General features: G+C 35.7%; 1 protein-coding gene and 1 long non-coding RNA gene across 2 annotated transcripts; both read left to right on the top strand.

Moving 5' to 3' along the window:
• The first annotated feature begins 412 nt into the window (after positions 1–412).
• On the top strand, positions 413–736 carry LOC136039108 (uncharacterized). The gene has a single exon (XM_065722591.1). It carries the CDS (start codon positions 413–415, stop codon positions 734–736), a length of 324 nt encoding a protein of 107 aa, XP_065578663.1.
• Positions 737–2,086: 1,350 nt separating this feature from the next.
• LOC136039450 (uncharacterized) lies at positions 2,087–15,934 on the top strand. Its single transcript, XR_010620452.1, has 3 exons — positions 2,087–2,159; positions 6,828–7,032; positions 13,836–15,934. It is a non-coding gene; the product is annotated as an uncharacterized LOC136039450 (long non-coding RNA).
• The last annotated feature ends 915 nt before the right edge of the window (positions 15,935–16,849 follow it).

Here is a 16,849-nt window from a genome sequence, read left to right as displayed (position 1 = left end):
GTTCCGACATACCTGTAGCTGACACGCTCTCGCGACTACACCCCCCAGACACCGACTTCCAGATTCAGAGAGACATCGAAGCTTATGTTCACGCAGTAATGAAAACACTGCCCCTGAGCAACAGCAAACTCAGGAAAATCTGTCAATTGACCGAACATGATAAACAACTCAGCACTCTTCAGTCTGTCATACAGCATGGTTGGCCATCGACTCGAAAAACATGTCCCGTTGATGCATCAGCATTCTGGAACATAAGAAGCGAGCTGGCAGAAGTCGACGGAATAGTTTTCAAAGGCCCGAGAATCATCATACCCAAGGTTCTCACACAAGAAACTCTGATCCAGCTACACGCAGCACACCTCGGCTTGAAAAAACAAAGCAACGCGCGAGGATGCTGGCATGCTGGCTAAGAATGAACGCCGACATCGAATCCTTCGTTGGACAATGCGAAATATGTGCCCGCCATGGCCTGAACAACCAGAAAGAACCACTCATCAACACAGAAATTCCATCACTACCATGGCAATACGTTGCAGTAGACTTATTCGAATGGGAAAAAGCCCAATTTCATATCACGGTTGACTACTACATCCGTTATTTCGAATTCGATCGACTTCAGAACCAAACATCAGCGACAATCATCGGCGAACTCAAGAATCACTTCGCACGCTTTGGAATACCACAGCAGATGACATCCGACAACGGCGCTCAACTCTTCTCGCGCAAATTCAACTAATTCGCTCAAATTTGGGGAATTGAACTCAAGACCTCAAGCCCAATTTACCCCAAGACAAACGAACTTGTTGAGAAATCCGTGCAAACCTGTAAATGAATCCAGGCAAAATAAAAGGATAGCGGTACCAACCCGTATATAGCTCTCCTAGAGTACCGTAACAGCCCGGTAGACAACTTTGCCTCACCCGCACAGCTACTACAGAGTCGACAGCTTAGATCCTTACTACCCTCTACGTACCAACACCTGAAACCAAAGGTCGTCACCAAGTCGGACTTCCTCTATAGTCGAAACGTCATGCAGAGACGCCAGAAATCCCATCATGACAAATTTGAGAAACCCCTTCCTAAACTTGAGGCTGGAGACACTGTTTTCGTCCAACGAAAACCGAATGACACATGGACCAAGGGAAACATAACCTTACGCCATAGCAACCCGCGGTCCTACATCGTCAAAACAACTGATAGCTCAAGACTAATAAGGAACGGGATTCACATATTCAGACAACCGACCCCACACCGCCACCCATACCCTACTGTCATGGGCGGCCACAGTGTCGATGATCCCCAAACACCCCACACCGAAAGTGAGCAGATAACAGTAAACGTCACCAGCGAAAGTAAAAAAAAAACCCAGCTCTACCTCCCCTTCGACAGTCACCAGATCGTCCCCGATGGGGCTTACGTTAGCGAAGCCTATCTCACCCGAGCATGCCTCAGTAGGGCCTACCGCGGTAGACACATCACCTGTCAGAGACACCATATACTCGCGGCTGGCGACCACCAACCTCACACCGTGACGCACCAGAAGTGGACTTGTCGTAAGGCCCCCAACATGACCTGATATGTGACCTCGCAAGCACTTTCTTTAAAAAAAGAAGGAAGATGCAGTAATGCTTGCTTACAAATTACTTATGGTGCGCATTATTTATTTACCCCCAGCTTATTGTTGTTATTTTTTATAGGTGCTTGGGTTTCGAATAAATAAACTTCACTCAATCCGACTCGAACACTACGCTAATAATACAAAGCTACTAGCATGCCTTAAAATTCACTAATTTTACTCATATTCTTCAAAAAAGACGGAATTATTTTCAATGGCGCTCAATTGAAGTCCAGTATCATTTAGTTATTTTTTAATTATTAATAACTTTTCTTGAATACGAGCCTCAAATCTAGGCATTGTGGAATAGCTTCTTGAATATATGCATTTTGAATAATGCAACTCTAAAATATTAATACGTCTGTAAATATACCCAAGAGTATCTTACTTCGTCCGTTGTCTCCTCGGAATATATCAAGCGGTCGTTTTTCCTCAACGCTACCTGGCTTTTGATTTAGCCTTAATATCGGAAATATAACCCACCATTATCATAACTAATTCGTTAGTTATATTACAGTTCGTCTCGTGTTCAAAGGCTCAAGAGGTAAAGCTACTTAAGAATGTATTTGGTGTTAAATGTTAGGAATAATCTAGTCCGTCTATGGTCAACGCGTTCAAGTGGCCTGTTCTGTGACCATTATTGTTCAATCCAATTCTTTTCTCTCTTATTTCTGTGACTATCTACCTTAGTTCTGCCCTAGGAATGACACATTTAGACTTAGCCTATCTCATCAAATGAACTGCCATAATTTTTCAAACAATCCTCATAAGGGCATACTCCATATTTGCCTCTCACTTAATTGGACTAAGCTTTAGATTTGATGATGACTATTATGGGGGGATAAAGTAGTTACATTTGGTGATTGTCTTGCCTGATTAAATCTGGGTGTCTATTACATAAGGTGACCCTGATACAGTATAGCTTGAGACATAGGCACAACTTGTGGAACAAAATGTTGTGTTTTACCTGCATCACAGTTAAAATACGCCACTATACCCAAAAATGTCACTCAAATCAAAGCTTTTTTAACATATAGAAATATATTTTTTTATTCAGTTAAATAATTAATAATTGTCTTTCAACACCCAAATTTATTATTTGTTTTATTTAAAAAAAGTTAAGGGTGTTTCACATTTCACATGTTGTATTTTGAGAAGAAATTCTCAGGATACTTTACAGTTTTTTCCTTCATCAACAAGACTAGAAATCTTGGTAAAATTCTAGTTAATTGACTTCTTGCTATCTCAGAAAGGGTTTAGGTTAGGAAAATGAAACTTTCAGGGATGAATCTACAGACTAAAGTATGTCCTGGTAAGGTTAGGTTACCTAACCTAACAACCTTTGATGACCTTTAAAAATATGTGTTATAAAAGTGAAACCTTGCAATATAGATTGTTTGCTTAATTGAAGTACAAGAAAATTGTTTTCAGCTTCATAACTGCTCAATTCCATTTTATAAGGTTTTAAAGATATGCAAATACATTTCCTAAATTCTAAAAAAATATGGCTCAAAATTCTATTCAACTAACAGGAATTGCATTTTCAGAACTAAAGGCAGAGAAAAAGCAACTGGTAACTGAAAACTAAGGAAAAATGTTGTTTTGTCAAAATTTCAATAGGTATAGAGCTGTCATGTAGGCAAATTTCAGGGCCCTCTAGAGGGGGAAGGAGTGGAGGTGGGTACTTTAAAATACCTTCCTGGGACATACTTTAGCCTGTAGAACCATTCCTGAAAGTTTCATTTTCCTAACCTAAACCCTCAATTAACTAGAATTTTACCAAAATTTTGTTGGTGATATACATTGATAGGCTATGGTGGCTATTGATAGCTTTTTAATTTATCTAAAGGATTGTTTTTAAGGCAGGAAACCTATTTAGGCCAGCCCATTTGTTTCTCTAGGACAAGTGGCTATCATAACTCTAGAGGGAGATAGGTACTTCAAAATATCTTCCCAGGACACTAGCATGTAGACCCATCCTTGAAAGATTTATTTTCCTAATCTAACCCCTATCTAAGATAGCCAAAAGTAGCTAAAGTAGAATTTTACCAAAAATTGTCCCTGGAAGGTATTTTCAAGTACTTTTGATGTACTTTGTATTAGATATTTTTCAAGAAAATTTGTTAGCTTCACCAACAACTATGCTCAATCCCTATCTATGAAGTTTCAAAGATCTTAAAATAGGTCTAGGCTACATTTCATAAAGTTTGAAAAAAAGACATTTGGCATTGCTTAACATTCTACTTTGTAACATGAATTGCATTTTTGGAACTAAAACAACAGAAAAAGAAACTGGTAACTGAAAATTATGATAAAATGTAGACTATTTGTCAAATATCCTATAGGTCTAGTAGAGGAATTTGTAAGACTCAGAAACCAGAAGAGGTATAACATGGGAGCTTTGCAATACTTCCCCAGTGTATGTTTTTGGTCCTGTTCCCTAACCTAGCCTCTTTCCAAGATAGCAAAAAGTAGCTAAACAAAAATTTACTGAATAGTTCAGACTGAAGTCTATCTATAAGTGAAATCTAATAGAAAACCAGTTAGCAAGTCTAAACACCCTAAAAAAAATTCAATGATATTAGGCTCCTAGTTGACTGGAAAAACTTTTCTAAATAGGCTATGAATGGAACTAAGTTGCAAAAAATAATAATTATGTATGACACAGCTAATTTAAAGTGCTTTATTGTAAATTTTCTCCATATTTTATATCAGACCTTTAATATCTGGGCTAATATAGGGTAGCCTAAACATGTCTGGGCTAACATACGGTAGCCTAAACTTGATTTTCCCACTTGTTGAAACAGTAGGCTACTACTGAACTAAAGCTGAATTTTAGGGTTATAATTTTAGACTCTTAGATTTGAATTCTAGATGATACTTTTTTACTTCCCTGGAATTTAGGCTAGTTAAGTTTGCTGAATAAATTATCATGTTTAGATCTGAAGTCCAATAATGGTTTCAATTTTGCAAACTGAATCCTTGTTGCCCTTTTTTTTAGACTACCCACTCTGCTGTTAATAATGAGCAAGATCTTGGTGTCATTATTGACAATGAACTAAAATTCAGTCCTCATGCTAAGAGGTGGGCTACTGGTTCTACTTCAACCAAGGGACTGATTAAGCATACTGTTTCCACCCTCCCTGAAGTCATCAGTCTTCTATATAAGGACTTTGTCTCTGAGGCACGATCTAAATGAAAGCGATTTGATGTAGTGGTGGTTTTGGCATATATTTGGCCCAGCACAAAATCTTGGTTATCCCCCTCCCTCATGTCCCAGAAAAAAATTCAGACAAAATTTGATTAAATCTTACTTTAACATCTGGATAATTTGAATAATAAAAATCACAAAAACAATGCAATTAATCAAATTGGGTGTACTTAATTTGGTTTACAAGGAATAGATATAAAGATATGGGAAAAATGAAAATTATGGATTCCATTTACTTATACTTACTGCCAACTGTGTCCTCTACTTTATTTTGATAAATATGAAATTTCTTAACCGTTAATTATTTATTTGAAATTTAAAGCCCTCAAAATTTTGTCACTTGGGTCGAGTGCCCCCGTGAAACCGCTTCTGTTTCAAAACATCTAGCAGAGAGACCAGCAGACTATATATAAGCCTACAACAACGTGTGTCATCAAAGGAAGCTCAATTGCACAGTATGACTCCTAAAAAAAGTCTTCACTTAAAAAAAAAACAACTCGAAAACGCTTTGAGTTCTTACTGTCACTCTCGTAATGCTCGGAAGATTTCAGCTATGCCTTTTTGTATAGGGCACGGCGAAATAAAAACAATGAACATCCTTATGGATGTTCATTGTTTGAACTATACAATTTTTTTAATTTTGTTTAATGTTTATAATATCTTTTTTATTTGTAAAGTATTAAAGTTTTGACTTCAAATTTTACAATACAATTCTTCCCAAAAGGTTTAGTTAGAGCTAAAAACAAAGTCCCTTTTTTCACTTAGATTTTATAAAATTATTGTAAAATTGTTAATAATTTTATTGAAAATCTATATTTTTTAAATGGCATTGTGGCCCAAAAGAAAAGACATGTATCAGCTTTTCATGAGATGGAAAATCAAGTTTTTTGGTTTCCAAAATCCTTGTAATTATTGGTCACTGTAGCTTGGCTTCTTTTCAATATATTTTATGTAGGATAATGTTAGTGTGGTCTTTGAACTAGGTTTTTTTTTTTTTTTTTCATGACCCCTCCTTCCTTTGAAGTAAATATTTCTTCAAAATGGACCAGAGAACGAAGATCTTCTCTTGTGTTGCTGATTAGCCAGCAAGAGTTTAAAAGATCGACTCGACTTCATATTAGATGTAGTTGAAGGTGTGTGCTTAACTCAAGCCTGTATAGCTCAACCCCATTCAACTCAACATAATTGACTCAACCCCATTCAACTCAACCCTGTTTAAGCTAACATCGTTGCAACTCAACCCCATTAAACCAAAACTCTTGCAGGGGTGGAGTTAAACAGGAGTTGGACTGCATTGGGGTTGGGTCAAATAGTGGGTTGAGTTAAATGAAGCATGAGTTGAATGGAATTAAATTGTATGGAACCGGAGTTGGATTATAACTGATACTTTGGAATGAAAAATAATCTTTGAATATATTCTCAGGAAAAAAATTTTGGAATTTCACATCTTTTCGAGAAGTCTCATGAATATAATTTCTAGATGTTTTCCAGAGAAATTGCCTACGGTTTGTTTTCGGTACCCAACTGACTGAACGTATTTCAAACAGTAGGCTATACAAAATGAGTGGGTCAATACCGCTTTTTAGAGCTAGAGTGAAGGATTAGATGGCTTGGCCTTGTTTTACGGAGGAAGAATGACAGATTTTCAAGGATTTTCCTTTTTGGCCAACCGCTTAGGGCAAAACGGAAACCAGGTCTTCCGTAATCGGGATGGGATGTTGTTTTTGGTAAATGGGAACTTCCTTGGAGGGTGCAAATATGCTTTGAATAGATTGGAATGTAGAAAGAGCGTGCATAGCTTTGTTTTGGTCTCAGGTGACTTGGTGCTGAGTTGTTAGTAGTAGTAGTAGTGTCATGAATAGTGCAAAAAGTGTCACAAATTGTCATGGATGCTCGTTTAATCGTACAACATAGCCTGAGTGTTTTCTCATTTTAGTTTTTCCCTAGCTGTTTTTCAAAGGCCTGTCTTTTCCAACTAAAATTTATTCTATGGAATTTCAGATCCAAAAACTGATCAAAAGTTTATCAAAGTTTTCAAATCCAATTGAAAGGATTGATATAGTCGCTAAAGATGCTGAAATAAAGGAGAAAAATGTAGATGATTTGAAGAAACTAGGAGAATTGATCATAGAAAGAGCCAAAGCAGCTATGATAATCCCTCTTTGCAAGGATCAAATCCCTCTTTGCTAGGATCAATCAGGAAAGGGTAAGAATTTTTCAATGAATTTATTAATCTGGAGAGGGTATGAATTATTCAATGAATTTATTACAATAAAATCCTTGGCCCATGGAATAAATACAAAAAAAGCTTTTGCGTTACGCATGGCATCTTTCAGGTTAAGTTAACTTTATTTGAAGAAGTACCCCATATGCAAAACTATTAAATGTCGCTCTAAATGTAAATAAAATTAAATGAAACTAAATAAGAACGGGTGTAACTTTTCTTGTCATATAACGTCTTCATGCTACTCTGTTTGAGGAATACTAGCTTTTCGTTCCCTGATCCCTGATGTATTTCCTTGACATGTATTTATTGCCTCTGTACAATCCATCTATTTAGGCTACTATGATAAATTGCTACCTATATGCCAGTATCACTTTTTAATTAAAAAGTAAAATATGGTAAATAAATGTACTTCTTTAAGCCAAAATTTTTGGCTTAATGCCAGAAAGTTTTTTTCTGACTTGAAAATGAGGAGGAAAAACTACTAAATAGTTACAAAAACTGAAAATAACAGCAGTTATGGAAAATGCTATTTAACAAAAGGAAAAAAAAATATCAAACGGAACTCTTATATGGTACTCACATTTGAAAATAAAATCACAATATTTTGGCTTTTATTAGTATATATATATATATATTTCTCAATATTCTTTCACTGTCTTATGGTTTATAATCCCTTTTGAAGGATTGGCACGTTATTTTTCAGCAAGTTCACAGTTTAGTATTTCAGTGTTTGACGATAATCTTGGTATCATTTGATAGGAGATATTTAGCTTTATCTATCCATCATTTACATCTACCATCTAATTTTGTCTATCTACCATCGTCATCCTTTTTTTACATCTTATATCCTTTATCCATCTACTATTTGACATCTACCTTCTACCACTCCTTCTCTATAGTACATCTTTCAAATTTCTTCTCCATTTCTTTAGGTTTAAACATACAAATTAAAATCATTTATTTTAGCTATAAACGGAAATCCAATGTGGTCTAAGAATTTATTGAAGGTGCTCGAAATTACTCCAAGCACTTTTTGCTTTCATCCTTTGGAATATTTTCTTCACTTCAATAAAAGCCAGAATACGTATAAAGTCAGGCTGTTAATTTTTTCAGTAAGCGTCTATTGCTCAAAGCAATGGAAGATCATTCAATTGCTTTAAAGTTTTTTTTTTGAAATGAGATAAAGTTTGAATTCAGAAATTTTAACTTTCTCCTCGACTAGTTAGGCAGATGCGCTGGAATCATTGTTATAAATTTTATGCCAATTTCTTGAAAAATTTCTTCCGGTTGAATAATTTTCAAAACTTGTGAATGTTTTGATTATGGCTGGGTGTTTTCTGTATTTTCATCTTGAACTGCGTCAAAAGGGGATTGTTGGTCTAAATTAAATGGATTAAAGAGGAAAGCCCAAACTGTGACCAAATATGAGGAGACAATTTAAACATTAAGTAGAATATGTTATTTTTTATCATGACGGGGGGGGGGACCATCTATGTTGCTTAGTGCACTTCGTACAAATATCTTCTTACTTGAAAAAGAAAAGAATAGTTTTCAGACCCTTCCAGTGGTAAAATGGTAATGGTTATGTACTAGTAATGGTATAGACTAGTAACCATATAATATACAGTAGATATGGTTCCTTTTGTAGGGAATATGACTTAATTTAAGATATACTGGGCTTAGTTTAGTGAATTTAAGCCTACTTTTTACCCACCTCCTCTATTCTACTGCCATGATTACGTCTTTGCACTCAAAGACCTCTGGTACGCCACCATGCTCCAACCCCTCATTATGGAGGGGATTGATATACATTTTTTCTTAATATGTTAATCAGGAGAACAACCACATACTTCATAAAACCTAGGTTTTCAAAATAATAGTATTGAGTGATTGAACCTAGAATGGGAAAAATGATCATTAGGAAGAAGCTACTTACTCTAACTAGATTAAACTTTTCGACTATAAGTCTAAATAAGTTTTATTCAAGATCAAAATTGTGTTTTCACCTGCCAGTAGCTGGCCCTTTCCTTATGTTCTTTTCTTTTTTGTTTAGTTGATAAGAAGCCCTACAGAGAGCCGGTTTTCAAAGTGGCTGGATTTCAAAGTAGAGCCAAGTCTTTGTTTAAATATCAACAAGAGCTTGAACTCCTGGCTAAATTTCTCCCCAAAAATATAGAGGAACGAAAGATGTGGATCATAGATGTAAACTTATGAGAGACCATTGTAAAAATCTAGAAAGAATCTTAATTCACTATAATAATTCACTATAATAGAATCTTAATTCATAAAACTTGATATTCTACTAGGGTCCTAATGGCGGCCATGGCCTCTCTTGCACTTGGGGTAGAATCTTGGTTAGCGCCCCTTCCTTGTCTTCTAGAAATTCTGGCGTCAACTTGTGTGTGTGTGTTTCACTTTTCTTTTTCTTTTTTTTTGTCTTTAAGGTACTATGAATCCTAATATGATTCATTTTTCGCGCCTGATTTTGGATTTTATATATACGAGATCGAATAAATTAATGTTTCGGTGAATAGTTCAAGTTTTGTTGTTAGTGTTGGAAACGTTAATTAGGTAAAATTTCAGGGCATATTACTCGACTCGGTACAAAGGGAAGCCGAGAAAGCATATAGGAAAGTTGGAGGGCTGAAATAAGATTGGAAATAACCGTAAGATTATGTTAATGCTTTTTTTCAACATGTAAAAACATGTTTTGAAAAACGCGTGAAATTTTCCAACTAAAACAGTGATGAATGATGAGTGAGCTGTTTGTTTTGTCGCCAACCGATCAGCAGTAAGGAAAGGAAACTTAAATTCTTGCTCATTAATTTGAGATAATTTTGATGAAGGGGGCCAGTTTGGGGGAGTGGCAACTGCACTTTTTAAACACTTCATTGCCCCTCCCCTTAGACTTTGAAAAATAACTCATGCCATTTTCATTGAAAATATATAAGAAGAGCAAAATTGCCGTCCTAGATTTTGAAAAAAGGTTTGTTATGGTATTTTTTTAGAAAAAGATAAAAAAACCTTGCCTTGTTCCCTACAGTTCTGTGAACTGACGCCCGTGATTGTGACCTCTTGACTTACGGCTTCTGTCGCATAATATGTGGCGGAGAGAGTGTAGTAACTTTGCTTCTCTAGATGGACAGGGCTATAATGAGAGAAAGGTTGAGATGGCTAGGATACTTTCTGCAGATGGAAGAGGACAGATTACCAAAGATCGTCCTTTTCAGCCATCCATCCAGGGCCAAACAAAAGGATGTCGTTGCGAATTAGGTGGCAGGAGGTCGCTAGGAAGGATTTAAGGGAAATTGGAACATTTTACTGGAGGCAGTGAAGAGGAAGGCCTTAAATAGATCGATCCGGAGGAGGAATCCCTTGTGTTCTAACCGTAGATAGTGCTGGGTCCTGCCGGCTTCACCGCTGGGCCCCATCATGGCACGTGGAAGGCGTCTATATATGGACTCTCATTGTCCCTTTTGTTCTAACCACAGACCGTTCTGGGTCCTGGCGGCTTTGCCACCAGTGCCCATGGGCTCCAGCATGGTGCCGGGCCCCAGCACGGCACACGGCAGGCCTCTATATAGGGTTTCTCATTGTCCCTTCTGTTCTAACTGCAGACATTACTGGGTTTCGGCGGCTTTGCCAGCGGGCCCCAGCATGGCACGCGGCAGGCTTCTATATATGGATTCTCATTGTCCGTTGTGTTCTGGGCCCCGGCAACGCTATGTCATTTTTGGATCGAATGGATGACGTAAATTGGTTTAGTTTTATGTTTTAAGGATTTCAAATTGCTTTGATCTATTGTCAAAATAATTAGAAATATTTGTACTATCATCAGTTTTTTACATTTTAAGAAATTTAATAATAATTTCTTTTTGACGTTAATTGACACTTTGACAAATTTTCTTTGAGCAGCAAGCATTCTAAACTTAAACAATTTCTACTAAACTTCAAACTTTTGGTTTTCTGTTTTAAGGTTTTCGAATTGCTTTAATCCATTGACGCAGCAATACTAAAATGCTTTTGTTTTCTTATTGCTAAAAGTCTTTAAATGGTTTGCTTCACCCAACTTGTTTTGTGTTCTGAGCAAAGTGCTATATCGTATAATCCTACGAACATAGGGAAATATCCCCATTTGATTTATTTGCACTAATTTTATCGATATATGTTAGATAGGCAGTGAAGTAATAATCTTTATTCGTTTTAAGTTTTAACATCGCTCTTTGCTTCCCTCAGAAAAAAATTGTTTTTTAAATTAATCTTTTAAATCTAAATCAAGAAAAAAACATATAGAAGGCACAAAAATATAACTTAAAAAAACTGATATCGATGCACCTGTCACCCATACGCGCGATAACAATACGCCTTATACAGATATTAAATAAAAAAAATAATTTTTTTAGCTGAAAGTAAGGAGCGACATTAAAACTTAAAACGAACAGAAATTAATCCGTATATGAAATGAGTTGTCCCCTCCGCAATCCCTCGCTCTTTCCGCTAAAGCTTTTAATTGTTTTGAAAAGTAGAATTGTGGCAAAGAGTCAAACTTTAGCGTAAAGAGCGAGGGATTGCGGAGGGGACAACTCATTTCATATACGGATTAATTTCTGTTCGTTTTAAGTTTTAATGTCGCTCCTTACTTTCAGCTAAAAAAATTATTTTTTTTTTAGTTAATTTCTGAACGTTTTTGAATTAATGCAAGTTTGGTTTTGGCTCTCCGCACATAAATTATTAAAATGAAATTTGTATATTAATTCTTTTTTTGGCTAAATGGCTCTCTCTTAGTTTTGATCAGACGATATTGAGAAATAAGGGGTGGAGAAGGAGGCCTAGTTGCCCTCCAATTTTTCGGTTACTTAAAAAGGCAACTAGAACTTAATTTTTAACGAACGTTTTTATTAGTAAAAAATATACGTAACTTAAGAATTAACTTACATAACAAACTTTCATAACCTTATATTTTTATTATGTATACGAGGGGGTTTGTACCCTCGTTAATACCTCGCTCTTTACACTAAATCCTAAGTTTTGTCCCAATTCTTTAAGAATGACCCCTGAATCAGAAATGCCGTAGAATAAATAGTTGAAATTACTAAAAATACTTTAGCATAAAGAGCAAGGTATTTATCTCCTCCTAAATACCTCGCTCTTTATGCTAAAGCAATTTTAGAACCCCTCATATGCTTAATAATCTCTGTTCGTTTTAAGTTTCAATGCTACTTCTTCCTTTCATTTGAAAAAACGTTTTCATGTTTATTTTTCATTGTTTTCTTATAGTAATGCTAGAGAATCCTGCGCCCTTTTCATTGAATTTTTCTTCCCCCATGACAGATTCCTCCGAGGAAAGATCCTCCAACATAGCCCCCCCTCCTCAGCCCCACCCCCAAACAAAATAAAATCCTCCTGAAAACGTTTGCACACTTCCCAATAACCATTACTATATGTAAACACTGGTCAAAGTTTGTAACTTGCAGCCCCTCCCCCAGGGATTGTGGGGGAGTAAGTCATCCCCAAAGACATAGTTATTATGGTTTTCGACTATGCTGAACAAAATGGCTATCTCAAAATTTTGATCCGTTGACTTTGGGAAAAAAATGAGCGTGGGAGGAGGCCTAGATGGCCTCCAATTTTTTTGGTCACTTAAAAAGGGCACTAGAACTCTTCATTTCCGTTAGAATGAGCCCTCTTGCGACATTCTAGGACCACTTGGTCGATACGATGACCCCTGGAAAAAAAACAAAAAACAAACAAACAAATAAACACGCACCCGTGATTTGTCTTCTGGCAAAAAATACAAAATTCCACATTTTTGTAGATAGGAGCTTGAAACTTCTACAGTAGGGTTCTCTGATACGCTGAATCTGATGGTGTCATTTTCGTTAAGATCCTACGACTTTTAGGGGGTGTTTCCCCCTATTTTCCTAAATAAGGCAAATTTTCTCAGGCTCGTAACTTTTGATGGGTAAGACTAAACTTGATGAAACTTATATATTTAAAATCAGCATTAAAATGCGATTCTTTTGATGTAGCTATTGATATCAAAATTCAATTTTTTAGAGTTTTTGTTACTATTGAGCCGGGTCGCTCCTTACTACAGTTCGTTACCACGAACTGTTTGATAAGTCGAGTCTGTCTTAAACTTTCATTTGTCCTTGTAAAATTTATGATTAGTATGAACCTCAAACGTACTTGGAAACAAATACATTTTTAAAAGTTACATATTGCTCTGCCCAAATCGATCTGTCCAGTTTGACATAGCATAAACAGGAAAAAAGTCATCACTTTCTTCGATTGCATGAATTGCAACTCCGGCATGATGGTTTTTTGTAAATAAATAATTACATTTTGCCTTTTTGAATTTTGTGAAGGTGAAAAAATGTTTCCATATTGTTTTTTTATATTCTTTGGTACTTTCTGTGTTTTCTTTCTAATTTTATCACATTGTTTTTACTTTATAATAAAAAACTCTCTCTCTCTCTCTCTCTCTCTCTCTCTCTCTCTCTCTCTCTCTCTCTCTACCACTTTCTTTATTTGTTTATCAGATTGTTTTTACTTTGTAAGCACGACTCTGTCACCTGCCAAATTATCTCTTTCTCTCTCTATCTCTCTCTCCCTCATTTTCTTTATTTGTTTAAAGTTATTTTGTTTTATCACACTCAAGCTAAATTTCTTTAGTGTTGATCATTTTGGCTGTTCTTGAGCAATAGAAAGATGAATCCTTTCAATTGTCTTTTGTCATTTATTATCGTTTTTCACTTATTTATTCATTTTTCTTCTTATAGAACCAAAAATCCATACTGGAGTAGATCGTGAACAATTGAAGACGATTCCAAACTTCTTATCGGTGTCTATGAGCATGGTTTGGCTCCAGGCTCTTGGAGCAATATCGCGAAAGATCCTTCACTTGGTCTTGAATTGAAGATTTCGCGTTTTGATCTTTTTCCAAAACTTATGAGAGACCATTGTAAAAATCTAGAGAGAATCTTAATTCACTGACGAATTGAGGAAAGAGGGCTCTCTTAAATAAATCAAAGGAAAGGATTGTCATCAAAAAAATTGTTTCAGAGCCGGAGAATTGTTTTATAATCGGCGGAAAATAGCTCAGCAATTTCAAATCAGAAATTTGCTGATCATTAAATGTCTAAGTTCCAACTGCTCCTTCTTGAGCAATACTTAAAAAAAAGAAACAAAAAGCAAGCATTGTCAGTTGGTAGCTATCATGTCCCTGTATTCAATAGAACGATTTCATTATAAATTTATATAACTTCTTTTTTATAATTTTTTTTTTCATAACTTTTTGTATAGAACTGTATATAACTTTCAAATAACTGTTGTTTTTTCAAATCAACTAGATCTTTCCTGTTTGGGCAATATGGCGTTTAAGGGATCTTTCATCGACTTTTTTGACAGTAGTTCTATGTGAATAATGCTTGGGTTTTGTTTTTGTATTTGGTTTTTGTTAAAAATAATTTGTTGAGGTTTACTCTTGAAAGTTCCATTCATTGAATATCATATACCATCAATAACTAGGTCCTTGTTATCTACAGTAGGTTCGACGTTATGACAGTCCCGAAATAAGTTTTGCATATGGGGTACTTCTTCAAATAAAGTTAACTTAACCTGAAAGATGCCATACGTAACGCAAAAGTTTTTTTTGTATTTATTCCATAGGCCAAGGATTTTATTGTAATAAATTCATTGAATAATTCATACCCTCTCCAGATTAATAAATTCATTGAAAAATTCATACCCTTTCCTGAATGATCCATGCAAAGAGGGATTTGATCCCTGCGAAAAGGGATTATCATAGCTTCCTTTGCTCTTTCTATGATCAATTCTCCTAGTTGCTTCAAGTCAATTATATTTTTCTCTTGTATTTCAGCATCTTGAGTGACTATATCAATCCTTTCAATCGGATTTGAAAACTTTGATAAGCTCTTGATCAGTTTTTGGATCTGAAATTCCATAGAATAAATTTTAGTTGGAAAAGACAGGCCTTTGAAAAACAGCTAGGGAAAAACTAAAATGAGAAAACACTCAGGCTATGTTGTACGATTAAACGAGCATCCATGACAATTCGGGACACTTTTCGCACTATTCATGACACTACTATTAAAAAATTAATGTAAAAAAAAAATCATTTAAAATACAATGTAATTTTTTCTTGGATAGAATATCGAAATAAATGCTTAATAAAACTTGATATTCTACTAGGGTCCTAATGGCGGCCATGGCCTCTCTTGCACTTGGGGTAGAATCTTGGTTCGCGCCCCTTCCTTCTCTTCTAGAAATTCTGGCGTCAAATTTTAACAAAATTTTTTTAAAAGTTTTTAACTTTTTTTTTTTTAATTCAAAAACTTCTGTTTATTTAGTAAATAGTTCTATGCTTAATTTGAATATATATAATTCTTTTAATTAAGTAGAGGCAAAATTTTGTTAAAAGTTGACGCCAGAATTTCTAGAAGACAAGGAAGGGGCGCTAACCAAGATTCTACCCAAAGTGCAATAGAGGCCATGGCTGCCATTAGGACCCTAGTAGAATATCAAGTTTTATTAAGCATTTATTTCGATATTCTACCCAAGAAAAAATTACATGGTATTTTAAATGATCTTTTTTTCGTTTTACATTAATTTTTTAATAGCAGTGTCATGAATAGGGCGAAAAGTGTCACGAATTGTCATGGATGCTCGTTTAATCGTAGTATTAAATAGTTATCTGTGGTTATGTTTCTGATGATAATCTTTATTTTTTTGTGTGTGTTTTTTTTACTTTTCTTTTTTTTTTGTCTTTAAGGTACTATGTATCCTAATATGATTCATTTTTCGCGCCTGATTTTGGATTTTATATATACGAGATCGAATAAATTAATGTTTTGGTGAATAGTTCAAGTTTTGTTGTTAGTGTTGGAAACGTTAAGTAGGTAAAATTTCAGGGCATATTACTCGACTCGGTACAAAGGGAAGCCGAGAAAGCATATAGGAAAGTTGGTGGACTGAAATAAGATTGGAAATAACCGTAAGATTATGTTAATGCTTTTTTTCAACATGTAAAAATGTGTTTTGAAAAACGCGTGAAATTTTCCAACAAAAACAGTGATGAGTGAGCTGTTTGTTTTGTCGCCAACCGATCAGCAGTAAGGAAACGAAACTTAAATTCTTGCTCATTAATTTGAGATAATTTTGATGAAGGGGGCCAGTTTGGGGGAGTGGCAACTGCACTTTATAAACACTATTCTTGCCCCTCCCGTTAGACTTTGAAAAATAACTCATGCCATTTTCATTGAAAATATATAAGAAGAGCAAAATTGCCGTCCTAGATTTTGAAAAAAAGGTTTGTTATGGTATTTTGTTAAAAAAAGATCAAAAAACCTCGCCTTGTTCCCTACAGTTCTGTGAACTGACGCCCGTGATTGTGACCTCTTGACTTACGGCTTCTGTCGCATAATATGTGGCGGCGAGAGTGTAGTAACTTTGCTTCTCTAGGTGGACAGGGCTATAATGAGAGAAAGGTTGAGATGGCTAGGATACTTTCTGCAGATGGAAGAGGACAGATTACCAAAGATCGTCCTTTTCAGCCATCCATCCAGGGCCAAACAAAAGCATGTCGTTGCGAATTAGGTGACAGGAGGTCACAAGGAAGGATTTAAGGGAAATTGGAACATTTTACTGGAGGCAGTGAAGAGGAAGGCTTTAAATAGATCGATCCGGAGGAGGAATCCCTTGTGTTCTAACCGTAGATAGTGCTGGGTGCTACCGGCTTCACCACTGGGCCCCATCATGGGACGTGGCAGGCGTC

This window comes from Artemia franciscana, chromosome 19 (assembly GCF_032884065.1).
Source record: "Artemia franciscana chromosome 19, ASM3288406v1, whole genome shotgun sequence".
Lineage (NCBI taxonomy): Eukaryota > Metazoa > Arthropoda > Branchiopoda > Anostraca > Artemiidae > Artemia > Artemia franciscana.
This window is presented reverse-complemented; position numbering and strand designations above follow the sequence as displayed.

Excerpts from the sequence above, each read along its gene's own strand:
- LOC136039108 (XM_065722591.1), top strand. The coding sequence starts at position 413 with ATGAACGCCGACATCGAATCCTTCGTTGGACAATGCGAAATATGTGCC.